Below are 18,740 nucleotides of genomic sequence, written 5' to 3'. Positions count from 1 at the left end.
TTGTTGTTTCTCTTTGTTTTTGTGTTTCTTCGGGTGAAAAAAGGTGATTTCATTAAGGCTCGGGGGACAGGACCCAGGGGCAGAAAGAGCTGTGGGAACAGTGGTTACTTTTAAAGAAAATCTCCATATGAGCAACAATTTCGTCTGTCTTTTCCTTCTCTTCTCCTTCCCTCCCTTTCCCTTTTAACGTCTTTTCCTTTTTTTTTTTTTTTTTTTTGCGGTGTGGGGGGTGACGGCGGGGGGGGGGTTGTTTTTGGTTTTAGCAACCAAACTGTTGACCCGAACTACGAACTACGAGCATTTGGGAATAAGGCAGCCCTTGCGTGCGACCCCGGGACTTCTGGCGACGCTCCTTCCGCGCTCAGCCCGGTGAAGTTTCCGGAAGGGCGCCCTCGCTGGGAGCCGCGTCCCACCGGAGAGGCGGGTGAGTGGCGCCCTGCCCCCCCCCCCATCCCCATCCCTGCTCCTAGAGAGGCCCTGGATGGGGAGGGAGGCGGGTTCCGCGGGTCCCGGGGCGGCAAGGGGGGAGGCGGCCGGCAGCGAGCCGAGGGGTCGCTACGGTGACACAGCCGCCAGGGTGCGTGCAGGGCGGGGGTGAAGCGGGCCGCGTCTGTCTCACCACCATCCCCTCCCCCGCTCTGGCCTCTGACCCCGTCCTCTTGGTTTGCTTAATTTGGGAAATTGAAACTTAAAATGGTTGGTGTTTCCTCAATGTTCCTGGGAGAGTGTCTCGATGTAGTTCTTAGGGGAACTTGATTCCTTAAGATTTACTCTCCTTGTCAGGTGCAGGGTTTGGCAGTTGTGCCTCACTTTTTGGAATATGCAAGGATTTTCTTGAAAGAGATCCAAAGGAAAGCACGCTGTTTTTCTGTCTCTAGAACATGCATGAGTTTGTTTTGTTTTGTTTTGTTTTGTTTAAACTATATATGTGTATCGCCATTGTATTAAAAACTACTTCCTTTCTTCCTTCCCCTCATTTCCTGTCATTTGCTGCGGGGCAGGCTTATGGAAGGATTCCATTCTATCAGGCCTGGCACAAAGTGATATATTAGGAAAATAGGTGGTAGGTGAGTGGTGATGATTTGCATTGGATTTTTCATTCGCTGTCATAAGAATTACCATAGACTTAGTGGCTTAAAAATCGCAAATTTATTATCTTGAAAGTCTGTAGGTTATTGTGCTAAGTGAAATAAGTCATACGGAGAAAGACAGATACCATATGTTTTCACTCTTATGTGGATCCTGAGAAACTTAACAGAAGACCATGGGGGAGGGGAAAAAAAAGAGAGAGGGAGGGAGCCAAACCATAAGAAACTCTTAAAAACTGAGAATAAACTGAGGGTTGATGGGGGGGGGGGGGGAAGTGGGTGATGGGCATTGAGGAATGCACCTGTTGGTATGAGCACTGGGTGTTGTATGGAAACCAATTTGACAATAAATTTCATATATATTTAAAAAAAAAATAAAGTCTACAGGTTAGAAGGCCAACCTGGATCCCACTGGGCTAAAATCAAGGTGTCTGCAGAGTTGCTTTTCTTTCTGGAGGCTTCTGGGGTGAGCTTGTTTTCTTTTTTTTCCCCCCAGTTTCTGTATGCTGCCCTCCTTCCTTGGCTTAGTGATGTTCTTTCTCCATCTTTAAAGGCAGCATCACTGCATCTCTCTGAACATTATTCTGTTGTCACATCTCACTCTGACTCTGCTCTTTGGCTTTCCTCTTTTACTTTTAAGGGCCCTCATGATTATATTGGCCCCATGGATAATCCAGAATGATTTTCATATTTTAAAGTCGTCTGATTAGTGACCTTGATTCAATCTACAACCTTAATTGTAATCTGACATATTCATAGATTCTGGGGATTAGGCATGGGCAACTTTGAGAGGGTCATTATTTTGCCTACTATCTGATGGTATAAAAGGAAGCCTATTACTGTACATCCCACTAAGCAAAAAGGGGAAGTATCCAGACACTAAATATACCAAAAAAAAGTTCTGGGAGTATTATGTAGTAGACCATTTATATGAGTTAAATATATTGAGAGTCTTTATTACAAACTCTTAAAAATATTGATTTAAAAAAAAGCAATCAAACAAATAATGTTGCCATTTCTGCTTTCCGGAAATGTAATAAGAGAACTTCACATGGATGGAATGTCCCGAGCAGAACAAATACTAGTTAAGATACCACAGTTGTCAGTGTGTATTCTTATATTGTGCTCTGAATGGATGCAAGGAGGAGTGGACATGGTCCTTGGCCTCAAGGTCATAAACATCTAGTCATGGAAAATGACACAGGCATACAAATAATTAAAGCTCTCCAAAAGAGATAAAAGAGGGAGAAGTAATGTCCTTTAGGGGAATCAGAAAAGGCTTTAAAAACTTGGGGGAAATTTGGGATGGACCTTGAAGAACAGTAGAATTTCATTAAGGTTGAGAGGAGAGGAAGTATATGACATATTGAGGGACAGGAGGGAAAGGAGGGACCTTCAGGTGTTCAGTATGGTTAGGGTGCTTAGTTTAGAAGTTGTCTGAATAAGACTAGAAAGTAAGTTTTGGTTAGACTGTGTAAGACCTCAGATGACTGTTGAGTCTCATTAAAAGGATTCTGTAGTTGGTGCAATAGGGAGCTACTAATATATTTTGAAACCATCTCATACTTACAGAAAAGTTGCAAGTACAAAACAAACAACTTTCCTTTTTCCTGAATTATTTGAGAATAAGATTTTAACTTCAAGACCCGTTGCTCTGGAATTCTTGAATATATATTTCCTACACAAAACATATTCTCTACCTAACTAAAATTCAGTCATCAAAATGAAATTAATATTGATACGTTACTGCCATCAAATCCTTGGATCCCATTCACATTTTGACAGTTGTACTAATAATATCCTGTGTAGCAAAAAGGCCCAATTCAGAGTCATGTACTGCATTTAGTTGTGATGTCCCTTTAGTCTCCTGTCTGGAAGAGTTTCTCAGCCTTTCACTGGCTTTCATGAGCTTAACACTTTTGGAGAGAACAGGCCAGTTTATCTAATGTTTCCTCATACTGAGATTCAGATTACGTATCTTTGGCAGGAATATCATAGAAGTCATGCTGTGTTCTAAGTGCACCCTATCAGATGGCAGATGATTTTGGCTTATTTCATTATTTACTTTGTTTATTTTATTATGGTGGCATCTGCCTGGCTTCTTCAATGTAAAGCTACTTTTTACCCTTTGAAATTAATATGTTGTATGGAAGTATTTTTTAATTTTTTTAACCTTTATTATTGACGGGGGGGGGAGGGGCAGAGAGAGAGGGAGACAGAATCTTAAGCAGGCTCCAGGCTCTGAGCTGTCAGCACAGAGCCCGACGCGGGGCCTGAACTCACAAACCGTGAGATCATGAGCTGAAGTCGGACACTTAACCGACTGAGACACCCAGGTGCCCCGGTTGTGTGGAAGTATTTTGAAACTAACTGGATGGTCTTTTTCTTACCAAAATTTCAATTTATGTATGTATGTATGTATGTATGTATGTATGTATGTATGTTGGTATGGACTCATAGATTTTTAATTTACTCAGTGGACTTTTTTTTATGCTTAATTCATAATGATACTCAGTGTCATTATTTATTTTTATGCTTTATTTAGTCCCAGATTTGGCCAGTAAGAACCTCCTCAAGCTGGGTTTCATGTCTTTTCGACATGCCCTCATCATTCTTTGAGCACTTCTTTGCTTTCTGGCAACATTAGGTGCTTATTTTGTATTTTTCCTGTCCCAGTCCTGGTATCAACCATTTCTCTGAAAATCCTTGGTTCCTTGTAGTGGAGGATGGTATCAGAAACCAAATTCTGGGGGCTAGGTGTACTCATTGCTATTGTCTTTTCTTCCAGGCCCTCTCAGCAGACAGAGCTAGGTGTATATATACAGATAGATATGTACAGCATGTATGTATCTTTCTGTCATTCTGCCTATGGATATCATGAGGTTACACTGATATCTCCATTTCTAATCCATAGCATTCATTCTAGTTTTCTTTCTATATTTATAATTACCTTCCCTGGCAATGAAAAACCTGACTCCTTTTATCTTCTGTATATTTACTTACTTGAAAAACCCCCTTTATGTATGTTTGACCATTGGAAGCTCCAGGCTTATCTTGTATATTTCTTGTCCCATAGGTAGAATCAGCCATTGTTCCAAGGATCCCTGGTTCTGTTTATTGGAGAATAGATTAGAAACCAAGATCCAGGTGCTACGTGATTCCCTCTGTTTTTGGAAACTGCTAGTGTTCACACTTTTTTTTGCCAGTCTTCTATTTTATTTAATTAATTAATTTTAATTTTTTAAATTTTTAATTAAAAAAAAATTTAACATTTATTTATTATTGAGAGACAGAGAGAGACAGAGCGTGAGCAGGGGAGGGACAGAGAGAGAGGGAGACACAGAATCTGAAGCAGGATCCAGGCTCTGAGCTGTCAGCACAGAGCCCAATGTGGGCTGGAACTCAGAAACTGCAAGATCATGACCTGAACCAAAGTCAGACGCTTAACTGACTGAGCCACCCAGGTGCCCCTAATTAATTAATTTAAAAATGTTTATTTATTTATGTTGAGAGAGAGGGAGCGGAGCAGGGGAGGGGCAAAGAGAGAGGGAAAGAGAATCTGTGGCAGGCTCCCTGTTAGGGCAGAGCCCGATGTGAGGCTCAAACTCACGAACCATTGAGATTATGATTTGAGCTGATACCAAGAGTTAGATGGCCAACTGACTGGGCCACCTAGGCCCCCCAATCTTCTGTTTTATTTTTAAGGAGGGATAAATATTTTTCCTGTTTCTTCTACAGGTGTAGTGAGAATTTAGCTTTTGAAATTTTAGAGGATTATATTATATCACAAGCTGGTTTTTAATATGTTTTTAAAGCAATAAAAATAGTTGTTATAGGGGCGCCTGGGTGGCTCAGTCGGTTGAGCGTCTGACTTCAGCTTAGGTCACGAACTCGCGGTTTGTGAGTTTGAGCCCCGCATCGGGCTCTGTGCTGACAGCTCAGAGCCTGGAGCCTGTTTCGGATTCTGTGTCTCCCTCTCTCTCTGCTCCTCCCTGGCTCATGCTCTGTCTCTCTCTGTCTCTCAAAAATAAATAAATGTAAAAAAAAAAATTAAAAAAAAATAGTTGTTATATTATTCCTTGTCTCAATTTTGATCTGGGACTTACATCTGGTAAATTCATATGCAGGCAAATGTTTACTTTTTTTGTGCCATGGATTCCTTGCCAGTCTGATAAAGCCTATAGGCCTTTAAATTTTTTTTTTAATGCATAAAATAATATATAGACAATTACAAAGGAAACCAATTATATTGAAATATGATTATCAAAATATTTAAAAAAGCAAATTTTTGATATAGTAATATACATCAATATATTACAGCATATCACAATACCTAGTAATGAGTTTAGTAGCTGCCATCATTTTGAAACAAGGTTAAACACAAACATATTTCAGGACTTCTGCAACAGTTACAATATTTTATGAAAATATTTGTGTACTCTTGGTGACTTTTGTCCAGGTGCTGCAAATACTGTGTGTCTTGTTGCCTTATGTTCATATCTGAAGAGAGATGTTTCAGTGAGAGGTTGTTAGAAGTAAAGATGTAATTTTTGGGGCACCTGGGTGGCTAAGTCAGTTAAGTGACTGACTTTAGCTCAGGTCACGATCTCACAGTTCGTGAGTTTGAGTCCCGCATCGGGCTCTGTGCTGACAGCTCAGACCCTGGAGTCTGCTTCAGATTCTGTGTCTCCCTCTGTCTCTGCCCCTCCCCTGCTTGTGCTCTGTCTCTCGCTGTCTTTCAAAATATAAATAAATGTTAAGAAAAAAAAAAGAAGTAAAGATGTAATTTTTTTCCTATTCAGGTGTCTGGACAGGGGAGGATTTGTGAAAATTCTGATAAGAATTTCCGTACATGCAGAGGAAGGGTGTTTGGGGCCTTTCTACTCCATTTACATTTGGGGAGTACAATAGGAAGAATTAGATAAATCAAAATCTTTGAAAAGACCAAAATAGTAATCTTTTGATATGGGGCACCATGTTATGATTAAGATGTGAACCTCAAAGGAATATTAATACCTGTTATTTTCTTTCCTTTTTAAAAAAATTTTAGACTTGTGTTTTTTTCTTTTAAGTTTATTTATTTGTTTTTTAGAGAGAGAGAGAGAGAGATTGAGCACACACATGAGAGGAGAGGAGCAGAGAGAGAGGGAGAGAGAGCTGTGAGTGTAGAGCCTGATGCAGAGCTCGGCCTACTACCATGAAATCATGACCTGAGCCAAAAATCAAGATTCAGATGCTTAACTGACTGAGCCACCCAGGCACCCCTGTTATTTTCTATCATTGTGTTGAAAAGCAAAGGATTTCTAGACCCCTTTTATGTCTGTATAGGTATGAAAGTTATTTGAAATATAGGCATTGTTCAAATATAAGCCACATGATAATAAAAACTTTGATGATAGGGAAAAATATAACAAAAATACATTTCTTCTTTTGTAAAAGGATAAAAGTTATTTCTTCTTGAATTTGTGTGTATGTATGATTTTTAAAATATTTACCTTTTTGTAATAATTAGGAATCATGGCAGACAGTGGAAATAACAAAAGCCAAGTTCACGAGGAGCTTTGGTTAGAGGAAGAATTTATGAAAGATGAACAAAGAGAGGTAAAAATTACTGGGTACTATTAAAAATTAATTTATATCCATTAGTTTTGCAGTGAGGCATGTTTTGTATGTTTTTGTCCAACATTACTTTGAATTTTTTTCAAATATTTTATTTCTATTATTCAAACCTTACAAAAAGAATCGTATTTCTGTTCTTTCTCTTACAAGGCTTACAACATTAGCTGTTTTCTTTTACTCCCTTCCTCCTTTTTTTGATTTGCACCCAGAAGTTAAGAGCTTTCTTAGCAATTATCTGATGAGACCCATGAGGGGATGGGGGTTCAGGTAGCTTAAGCCACTTACCCAGGGCCATATGTCTGGCATGTCAAGGCAGCTGTACTGTGGGAATCATAGCAAAAATTTTTTAAATTGCCTTTGAGTAAAGTATGTCCACAATTACAGTGCAATTTAAAAGTCATATTGTTGTCACAAATAGCCAGGCAAGGAGTTACACTGAAATGAGATTCAGGTCTGGGTCTCAATCCTTGCCCCACTATAAAAATGTCTGTGACCTTGGTCTAGTGTGAAAGGTAGTTTCCTTGTTTGCATGATGGGGATAATACTACTTGTCAGTGGTAGGAGAATTATTAGGTGATAACGATGATGTCTTTCTTTGCCTTTATCAAGATGATAGAAATTTAGCTTCTTTAATTTGTTTAGAAAAATGGAGTCAGGAGCTGTTTCATTTTTTGGTGCTGTTTGATATTTTTTAGAGATTAATTGATAAAATTGCAAAGGAGAATACTCAGTTAAAGGAGGAGATCCAAAGGCTTGAGGCTGAGTTACAAGAGTCCACCATAAACTCCCAGGTACCTCTTTATTTCGTATATCACATTCTTAACGGACACCATTTTTCCGAAAAAACAATTTAGTTACACAGAATTCACTTTTAAAACACTGTAAACATTGATGGCACCATTGTTTGTAATAGCCCCAAACTGAAAACAACTCAACTGTCCCTCCCCACTAGACTGAATTATTAATTTGGGGTGTATTCACACAATGGAATACCATACAGCAATGAGAATGAACAGGTCACAGCTATATGCAGCCACATGGGTGGATTTCATAAACACAGTGTTGAAGCAAAAAACATAAAAGAGGATATACCAAGTGCTTCCATTTATTTTTATTTTTATTAAAACATTTTTTTAACGTTTATTCATTTGTGAGAGACAGAGACAGAGCACGAGTGGGGGAGGGGCAGAGAGAGAGAGGGAGACACAGAATCCAAAGCAGGCTCCAGACTCTGAGCTGTCAGCACAGAGCCTGATGTGGGGCTCAAACGCATGAACTGCGAGGTCATGACCTTAGCTGAAGTCAGGTGCTTAACCCACTAAGCCACTCAGGTTCCCCCATATGCTTCCATTTAAATAACGCATAACAGCAGGATGTTAAAAGTTAGCATCCTGGTTGCCCTTGGCGGCAGGTAGGAACTGGAAGAGAACCCAAGAGGGCTTCTGGGTGTTGGTCATGTTCTGTTTATTGATCTGGGTGCTGGTCACATGTGTGTGATCGTTTTGTAAAATTTCATCTAACTGTACGTTTCTGATAATACATTTTTTTATATTTATGTGTATGTTTTTAAATTTTTATTTATGTATATGGTAATGCAAAACAAAACAATGGTCCTTATCAATCACTTTGGGATCAAATTCTTCGTCTTCTCACTAAGTGCCTTTATTGTTCTCTTCAAGTAACTTAAATGGATTTCACAGTTTAAAAAAATTGGACATATATCTTCACCATTTAAATCCTCTCCTAAATTTTCCTTTTTGATTTGCACCCTTTTTGATTTGTCTATTTGAATTAGACATAACTTTCACTCCTTTTTCTCCATGACAACTCATACTGTTCCTTTAAACAGTTAAAATGCTTAAAGCATTGTCATATTTTGTTTCTGAAATGGGGGATAGGATATTGAATATCAGGAAATGGAGTTCCCCATGTTTATGGGACTTATGGGACACTGTTACAATTGTAGTTACTTCTCAGACTGGAGATGAAATCAGCCAGTCCTGTCACTCAAAGGATCTTGGGAACCCAGCCAGCTCAGCTGATACAGTTTACAGAGGACTGAAACTATGGTCCAGAGAGCATACATGAGTTGCTCCTGGCCAAGTGTGCCTAAGACCAGAATCAGGCACTTTCATTCCAGAAAGCTCTCGACTTTTCAGGGTATATTGGGTATTTCCACATTATTGGGAAACACTCCACCTATTCTCAGACACTGCCAATTGTTTTGAAACTGGACTTATGGAAATCAGAGATTCTACTGAAGTTACATGTGAAGATATAGAACAAATGTGAAATTAGGTCAAATAACTCATTGAATATTTCTAACCCCTTTGCAATAACACACAAATTTTCTTTCAGCATGTAAAATAATCATGGGAAATAGAAATGCAAACAACAGATTCATTTGTGCATTTATGTGTAGTTGTATATGTCTGTTAATCCCAATGATTTTAAACAGATAAGTATAACCACTTAACTTTATCCTTCAGATTATGAATCTTGTTGATAGTGTCCCTTCACATTTTTATAAATCTAAGTTTGGTAATGGTTAAAAAGTTGATGGGCACAGTCCGACTTCGCTCAGGTCATGATCTCACGGTCCGTGGGTTTGAGCCCCGCATTGGGCTCTGTGCTGACAGCTCAGGGTCTGGAGCCTGCTTCGGATTCTGTATCTCCCTTCTCTCTGCCCCTCCCCCACTCAAGCTCTGTCTCTCTCAAAAATAAATAAACGTTAAAAAAATTTTTTTTTAAAAAGTTGATGGGCAGGTGTTGGGGAAGGGGGAATTTAAATTTGACAATTATTAAATCATATAATTTGGGAGGCTTTCTTTTTGGATGAAATTATCTGGGTTCGCTATTAAAATAAACTTAGCATATATGCAACTCTAATTTATAACACTTTGCAAAGAGAATAAACATATTGTCTTATGATTCCCTTGTAGGATACCCTATTATTGGTATAGTTGTTTAAAAGGTACTTATCTACAGGAATGATGTAGACTTTAGAATCGAACACCATCCAATATTGGCTACTTTAAACATTGATTAGATAAAATGAGAGATTATATACTTATAATTTCATCTGGGAAATAATATTAAAGGATCAGCATCTGATTACTTTACTGAGTACTTACCTGGGAAGAAGTAATTACTAAAGATATTCACTAAGACCACACTTAGCATTCTGTGGGGTTCTGAAATCAGTGGAGAATGAATTATTGGATGATCAAATCACATTATCACAGGAAGGGCTTAGGTTATTTCTTGTCTTGATTTTAATCAAACATTTCTGTTTAAATTAGATTAAAGAGGATATTCCTGAAACAGAGATGAAATTCACATCTTTAGAGAATCCTGAGAATGACAGCCAGTTTTTAAATGTCTCCTGTTCATTTCAAGTGAGCTCGCAAGTTCTTTATGAGCTACAGAAAGGACAAGCACTTATCACCTTTGAAAAAGAAGAAGGTATGAGTAATGTTCAAAAATTCGATCATGTTACTTTTGGAAAGCACAGGCACTTTCAAAGAGCTTTCATAGATATTTGGCTATTGCTTTATAATTTTAATATTTGTCATTTCATCTCATCTCATAGTAACACCTTGGGGCAGGTAGGGTTGTCCCCATTTTTTGATGAGAAAACTCAGACATTAAGAGCGTTGAGTGGGGCGCCTGGGTGGCTCAGTCGGTTGGGCGTTCGACTTCAGCTCAGGTCATGATGTCGTGGTTTGTGAGTTCGAGCCCCACGTCAGGCTCTGTGCTGACAGCTCAGAGCCTGGAGCCTGCTTCGGATTCTGTGTCTCCTTCTCTCTCTGCCCATCCCCCGCTTGTGCTCTGTCTCTCTCTGTCTCTCAAAAATAAATAAATAAATGTTAAAAAAAATAAAAAAAAAAAGAGCGTTGAGTATGATCATTTGTTCAGAACATGACTCTGGGACTCAAGGTGTTGTGATGTCCAACACTAGTGTTTTTACTCCATCTGCCACCTCCAAATACTACTAGTAATACTTTATTTTTGAGAGAGAGAGAGAGGGAGAGAGAATTCCAAGTAGGCTCTATGCTCAGTGAGGAGCCTGATGCAGGGCTTGATCCCACGACCCTGGGATTATGACCTGACTCAGGGTAGGAGCTGAAATCAAGGATAGGACACCCATCCAACTAAACCCCCAGAAGCTCCCCCCCTTTTTAACTAGTAATAATATTTTAAGGTAGTAGAGCTCTACATGGTTCTCAGAGTTCTTAAAGACATCTCATTTTATACTTACTTGACTCTGTGAAAGCAATATGATAGGAGAATTACTCTTTGCATCTTATAACCAAGAAAACAGATTCTCAGGTGTTTAAGTGACTTACCTAAGGGCACATGACCAGTGAATGGAAAGAGTCCAAGAGTCTGAGGTTTAGGAATGGGACCTGATGTTTGCTAAGTCTGCCATGGTGTAGGACTCTATTCTCCTTAGTGAGGAGAATCTGGCTTTGTATGCCAGATTTTCCCATTTCCAGAAGTGTGATTTTAGTTGGGTTCTTCCTAAATCTCAGATTTTTATGGCAGTGGTAGTACCTATCTCATGGGATTTGCGTTGAGTATTAAATGAGAAATGTTGGTAAAATACTTAGCATGGTATCTGACACATAATAAACACTTCATAAATGTTAGCTGTCATTATTGCTACTTGTTGGGAATTTTCCAGATAAGGAAAGATAAAGAACTCGCTCAAGGTTCATACTGTTAAAAATTGCAAAGCTGAGAGCCAAACCCTGAGGACCCACGTCCTTTCTCCTAGACCAGCAGTCCTCGGAGCAGGCCACTATGCCGGGCCTTCGTTCTTGTATTTGTCACATTATGGGGTGGGGCCAGATGGTCTTAAGCCCTTCCGGTGCTCAGGTTCTGAGAATCTATGGTTATAACTCATGTCTCCGTACACCTGGTCCATCACCATAGTCTGCAAATAAATGTTAAAAGGAAAGACATTCTAGCAGGTTAGCATAGGCACATACTGTTCGTTCACCATGGGTCCACCCTGGGTCTGCTTCTACAGATGAGGGTGCCAAGAGCCCTGTGTTGGCAGTCAGCAATGGTGATGGGGATATAATCAAAAGATGGAAGCGAGGATTTGGGAGGCAGGGATTCTGTGCAGGGATTACCTGGGAATGCTGGGAATAGGGTTCTCTTCAGAAACAGCTGCATCGCTGTTTCCACTCTTGGCCCAGCTCTGAGGTCTTGCTCCCCTGGGACAGCTTTGGGCTCATACACAATTAAACAGAAGTTGGCTTTTGATAGTCAGAGTCACAAAAGCTGAAACGCAAGTGGTCCCTTTCAGCTGCGTCAGATCACCAGATGTTGGAGTTTGGGTGGGGGGGGGGGGTGTGGAAGGGAAAGAACATCATCTAACTGTTACTTCATTGGCATTTTCTGTTATTGTTGCCTGTTGCCACTAACAAGAACGTAAGTTGTAATTCAAGTTATCCAGTCATATCTCAGTACAATGAGTGTGAATTCCCACAAGACAACGCCCTGCCTTTTAGCCTGTTTCCCTCTTCCTTCATCTGTGGTGTGTATGCTGTTCAGTTGTCATAAACACATGTGAGATTTATAGGACTGGGAGTGGGCATCTCTTATCTTTGTGACAAATTAGGTTAAGCAGCTCTGTATTAACAGTTGAGGTGTTACAAACTCTCATATCACATAATTAAAAATAAATACACACCCACATGCATTTTAAACTGAACTATAGTTGCTGTCTGGAGTTTTAATTTTTGGCATAATTATATTACTTAGCCTCTCCCATTTGCACAAATAAATTAGATTTGATAGTTTTGTGATTGGTATAAGCTATCATCTTTTTAATGAATGATCTCCAGGGCGTTTTAGCAAAAGTAAAATTCCTCATTAAATATGGCAAAAAAAAAAAAAAATGATTTGCACTTTGATATTCAAGCCCGTGTGGTCTTTAATATGGAAACCTTAAGAAAGACAAAAATGAGAATTTATTTCTTTGGTTTTTGACATATTAAAGAGAAGTGACAAATGATAAATAAGATTGTCAGAATGACACTGACACAAAAGTTTTTCCAGCTTACTTAACATGGAAGAAGTTTCTGGCTGTGCCTTAATGCACTAAGGGAATTCTCTGGTCATTCTGTGAACCGTGGAGAGGAAGGGTGTGTGGCTGTGCTGAAATAATATATGAATTTCTAAAGAATCACCAGGCTTATCTCTTAAGAGCTGAATCTAGAACTTGATGAGAATTTCTTTTTTTTTAATTTTAATTTTTTTTAATGTTTTTATTTATTTTTGAGACAGAGAGAGACAGAGCATGAGCAGGGGAGGGACAGAGAGAGAGGGAGACACAGAATCTGAAACAGGCTCCAGGCTCCGAGCTGTCAGCACAGAGCCTGACGCGGGGCTCGAGCTCACAGACTGTAAGATCATGACCTGAGCCGAAGTCGGAAGCCCAACCGACCGAGCCACCCAGGCGCCCCGATGAGAATTTCTACACTATCATTTGTTTCCAGTTTTACTGAGAAATAATTGATACATATCACTATGTAAGTTTAAGGTGTACAGCATGATACATTGATCTACATGTACTGTGAAATGATGACCACAGTAGGTGCAGCCAACATCCATCTTCTCATTTATGTGCAATGAAAAGAATTTCTATAGCTACAACAAAAAAAAAAAAAAAAAAAAGGAAAAAGGATTTTTTTTTGCTTGTCATGAGAACACTTAGGCTCTACTCTCTTAACCCCTTTCCTGTATACTGCACAGCAGTGTTCGCTGTAGTCACCATGTTGTACATGACATCCCTGGTACTCCTTCATCTTATAACTGGAAGTTTTGTCATTTTTGCTGATGTATTTTGATATTTTAACGTTAATATATTTGTTTGTCGCTTTGGTGGCAAGACCGTTATCACTTAGAAGCCCTAAGAAAATTTAAAAAAATTAAATCCTTTATTTAATTTAATTTTATTTTAATTTTTAAAAAATGTCTTATTTATTGTCGAGAGAAAGAGAGACAGAGCATGAGCGGGGGAGGGGCAAAGAGAGAGGGAGACACAGAATCCGAAACAGGCTCCAGGCTCCGAGCTGTCAGCACTGAGCCTGATGCCGGGCTCAAACTTGTGAACTGTGAGATCATGACCTGAGCCAAAGTCGAACATTCAACTGACTGAGCCACCCAGTCGCCCCTAGATCCTTTAGAATTCAAGAAAATTTTAAATATTTAGGATAATTTGTTCTTAACCAGAAGTGAAAAAATTTATTGAAATATTGGAAATTAATACTCCCGAATTATTTTTCAGTTGCCCAAAATGTCATCAGAATGGGGAAACATCACGTGCAGATAGAGGATGTAGATGTGGAGGTTATGGCCAAGCCAGTTCCATTAAATTCGGGAGTCAGATTCCAGGTAACACGTTGATTAAAGCTTTTTAGAATTCTGTTAGATGTGAGCACTTTTCTCATCCATATTTCTGAATATGAAATGATTTCCCAGGTTCATGTAGAAGTGTCTAAAGTGAAGATCAATGTTACTGAAATTCCTGATGAATTGCCTGAAGATCAGATGAGAGACAAGCTAGAACTGAGCTTTTCTAAGTCCCGAAATGGAGGTGGAGAAGTGCTATGCGTGCAGTATGATAAGCAGTCCCGGAGTGCTGTGATTACATTTTTGGAAACTGGAGGTATTCACACACGTAGGAAGTTAAAAAATACTCTACCATTTATATTTATGTTTGCCATTTCTTTAAAAAAAATTTTTTTAAACGTTTATTCATTTTTTGAGAGATGGAGAGAGGCAGAGCATGAGTGGGGGAGGGGTAGAGAGAGGGATGAAGACACAGAATCTGAGGCAGGCTCCAGGCTCTGAGCTATCAGCACAGAGCCCGATGTGGGGCTCAATCCCACAGACCGCGAGGTCATGACCTGAACCCAAGGTGGACACTTAACTGACTGAGCCACCCAGGCACCTCTATGTTCTGCCATTTCTGAAAGTACTCCTTTGCTACTTCTTCTATTTGGAATTTATTAAGTAGAATAATAATAGATTTTTAAAAAACCTTTTAAAATGGTGGAGTCCTGAGAATGATTTCTGTGAATGCTACTGAGAATAATATTTCAAGCACATCAACTTTGTGCATTCTCAGCACATGCCAGGCAAAGAGCCAGGTGTTCTATACATGTGTCTCCTCTTATCCATAGCACAATTCTGGAGACAGGTGTCGTACCCATTTTATTGATGTGGAAACTGAGTCCTAGGGAGGGTAAATAATGAACCCCAAATTATAGTGAGTATGTGGCAGAGAAATTTAGAAATACATATGTATAAACTATCACTTCCTATCCCATCTATTAAGATGGACAACGGTCTCTTAGTTGGAGGGAGTAGATTCCAGGGAAGGCAAGGCATGAATGGAAAGGAGAAATGGAGTTTTTACCAAATCATCTGAGGGGGCTTTACAGTCTTATGATTAAAAATATACTATTTGGGATGCCTGGGCGGCTCAGTTGGTTAAGCATCTGACTTTGGCTCAGGTCATGATCTCACATTCGTGGGTTCGAGCTCTGCATGTGGCTCTGTGCTGACGCCATGGAGCCTGGAACCTGCTTCAGATTCTGTGTCTCCCTCTTTCTCTGCCCCTCTCCCATGCACGCGGTCTCTCTCTCTCTCTCAAAAACTAAACATTTAAAAAAATACACAATTCTACAGCAGCTGCTTTTGTTAATATGTTCAAGTGATTCTCAATGTAAAAATATCTTGCTCTAGTTAATCCAGTTCTTAGGGTTTCTCCTGGGTTGGCATATGTAAAAGAAAGCCAGGTATACAATTTAAAAAAACATTGATTGTTTATTTCATAACAAAGTAATACATGCTTTTTAAAGAAACTTGGTAATAAAGAGCAGGGGCTCCTGTCGGGCTCAGTTGGTGGAGTGTGCAACTCTTGATCTTGGGGTTGTGGGATCGAGCCCCATGTTAAGTGTAGAGATTTATTTAAAAAAATAAAATTAAAAAAAAAAGAAGAGCATTAACTTAGTAGAACTGGAGACATTTCCTTAAACTTGCCTTTCTCCTACTATTTAATTAGTTATGGTTACTTGAGTGGCTTTCTAGATCTTTCTGGAAATCCTGGATCATATGGTGATTCTATGTTTAATGTTTTGAGATGACATACTATTTTCCACAGTGGCTCTACCATTTTATATTCTTACCAGCACTGTACCAGGGTTTCAATTTCTCCACATCCTTGCCAGCAGGGGCCTGGCCTCTTAACCACTGCACCATATTGCCCATCCAACATGGACTGGTGAGAGGCGAAAAAGCATACATAGTGATACGATATTCTTAAGTACTGTTTCTGTTAAACTTGATGCAATCTGAAACATTATTTTTTTCCCCTCCAGGAGAAAAATGCTGCTCAAAATAAATCTGATTATTCTTTGTGCTGGAGAAAACTGATGAATTTTTGTTATTTGCCTTCAGTTTCTAGATAACGATCAAATCCCTCCCCTCCCTTGGTTAACATCATTATATCAGCTTACTGAAAAATATCATGTATTAGTTATAGGACAACTAAGTAATTTTATATAAAATTTTATGTATTGTAGTAATATAGTAATTATATATGTGTGTATACATGTATATTGTAAAATGTATATATACAGTATTCTTTTTTTTTTTAAGTTTCTTCTATTTTGAGAGAGAGAGAGTGAGTGTGTACAAGCAGGTGAGGGACAGAGAGGGAAAGAGAGAAAATCCCCCACAGGGCTCAAACTCATGAACTGTGAGATCATGATCTGAGCCTAAATCAAGTGTTGGATGCTTAACCTAGGGGAGCCACCTAGGCGCCCCTATATACAGTAATCATAGTTTTCAATTATACTTCTTGAGAAACTGGGAAACTCACAGTCTTGTTAGGATGGGTGGGCTACTTTTTGCATATGGTTATTGCATTTTATGGAGCTCAAAGTAGATCTGTCTGAGGACATCACAAACTTCTGCATTGACTGATTGCAGTGGATAGTTCAAGACAGAAGATCTATTTAAACCCCATTATTGTTTGGTCTTATATTTTCCAAAATTATGTACTGCAGAGTCTTTAAAGTGGACTGTTGAATTTTTTGTAGAATTTTTAAAAATGTAATCACTAAATTCACTATTTACTGTGATGTTTCATTTGAAGAAAGTTTTAACTTTGGTTAAAAATGTTTATGATATTAAAAAGAAAATAATTTTTTAAAAATCTACTTCTAGTTGCTGACAAGATTTTGAAAAAGAAAGAATATCCGCTTTGTATAAATCAAAACTGCTATAGAGTTATTGTTTCTCCATACATAGAAACAGACTTGAAAAATTTTCAGGTAAAGTCATCTCTTTCCTTCATTTTGAGAACTTATTGCTTAACCCCACCTCACAAGAAATAAAGAAGTTGTGTCTGTTACTGTTTGAGACTTATTAGTGAGCAATATCAAAATAGTTTCTTCAGATCTGCTTGGTGCAAAATAAGTGTGTCTTTTTTAAAAAATATTTTAGTGTGAAATTATACCTTATTTAATTTATTACACTCTTTTTAAAAACTGAAAGTACTCAGGTAATGACATAATACTTTTGTATATGGAGACATAGCTACATATCTTTCATGTGTCTACTGTCATTGGGCATTAAAAATGATTCTTCCTGCTCATTTTCTCTGAACTCATTATCCGTACCCCAACCTCCTTTTTTCTGTTCCTACTTAGGTACTAAATGGCACCACAGTCTTACATAGTCCACCAACCTGAAAGCTACAGCTCATGCTTAATTCCTCATTTTGCTTCACCTCCAACATTCATTTGGTCATTCAGTCTTGTTACTTCCACCTCTGACTACTTCTGTCACTATGGTCCTTCTGTCCATAGGGATGCCCTTCTTTCCTCCATTTGTCATAATGCTGCCTGAGTTATCTTTCTGAAACTCAGATCCGACTTAGATATTCTGTTGCTTGAAAAGTCGTTCTGAGGCTCCTTGTCTCTTCTAAGATAAGGTCTGAAGTATTAAGCAGAGCTTATAAAGTTTTGCAATTCAAATGTCTTAGAAAAGTTTCTATTTATCTTTTGTACTTTCCTTTTAGGCATTTTCAGGAATATCTAGGAGGACGGTGCTTCTCACTGGAATGGAAGATCTTCAGATGATGGATGAAGAAATTTTAGAGGATTTAGTTAACATTTACTTTCAACGGGAGACGAATGGAGGTGGAGAAGTAGAAGTGGTCAAATGTTCTCTAGGTCAGGCTTGCATAGCATACTTTGAAGAATAGAGGCATGGAATTAGATGAATATTAGAGCTTCTGAGCCCAAAGCACTGTCCATGTGTGACAAAAATGAATATCCCTTTCCTTTAAAAAATGAAAACTTGAATTCTTAAGTGTCCATTTATTCTTAGATACAAAAATATATTTCCATGTTTTTGAATTCTTGTTTCAAACTCTGCTGCATGCTTGCAAGTGCAGTAAATGTACTGTATTAAAAAGTTTTGTTTGTTCATAAATGATGTGGACAGGTGCCATGTCCATTGAAATCAATCATAAGTGATGCAATTGTCCCCCTGCTATGTTGGCTCATTCTGTCGTGGGCATGTGGGCCAATTCTCTTTTGGCCCCGGGTCCACCAACATGCAGACTTCACTCAACATTTCCCAAAGAACTGTTATATTCAGCTGTTTGTGATTTCTGTAGACTTTGAATTTCAAGGAACTTCAAGGGTGATCATTTCCCTCTTTCCCATTGTATAGCATTTTACTCCAGAGCCCCAAAGATATTTTTCAGAGCTGAGTGTGGTCTTTTTATTTAACATTTTCTTCTCCCAGAGTGTCAAGGGTCCCCATTCTTTCCAAGACACCTTCGTCAAACAGAACTTGTAAAGGCCATAATTGCCTTTCCTTTACACTTGTAAGGGGAAGAATAAGCTTAAGGGAATGACATCCTTAGAATAAAGGGAGAGGTGAATGCAAAGCTAGGGACTCCTCACTTATCATGCTGGATGCAGGGGAGTGCCTGAA

At 38.9% G+C, this 18,740-nt stretch overlaps 1 protein-coding gene across 1 annotated transcript; it reads left to right on the top strand.

Moving 5' to 3' along the window:
• Positions 1-244: 244 nt before the first annotated feature.
• Positions 245-18,513, top strand: NMI (N-myc and STAT interactor). The gene is made up of 8 exons (XM_040475031.1): positions 245-424; positions 6,601-6,689; positions 7,403-7,498; positions 10,010-10,172; positions 14,011-14,117; positions 14,205-14,391; positions 16,959-17,065; positions 17,815-18,513. The coding sequence occupies exons 2-8, from the start codon at positions 6,606-6,608 to the stop codon at positions 17,998-18,000; spliced, it is 930 nt and encodes a 309-aa protein (XP_040330965.1). The 5' UTR covers positions 245-424; positions 6,601-6,605; the 3' UTR covers positions 18,001-18,513.
• Positions 18,514-18,740: the final 227 nt, after the last annotated feature.

The sequence above is a fragment of the Herpailurus yagouaroundi genome, unplaced genomic scaffold, assembly GCF_014898765.1.
Source record: "Herpailurus yagouaroundi ecotype Mexico unplaced genomic scaffold, PumYag 140, whole genome shotgun sequence".
Lineage (NCBI taxonomy): Eukaryota > Metazoa > Chordata > Mammalia > Carnivora > Felidae > Herpailurus > Herpailurus yagouaroundi.
Note: the sequence above shows the minus strand (reverse complement) of the source record. Positions and strands in the feature narration are given on the sequence as shown.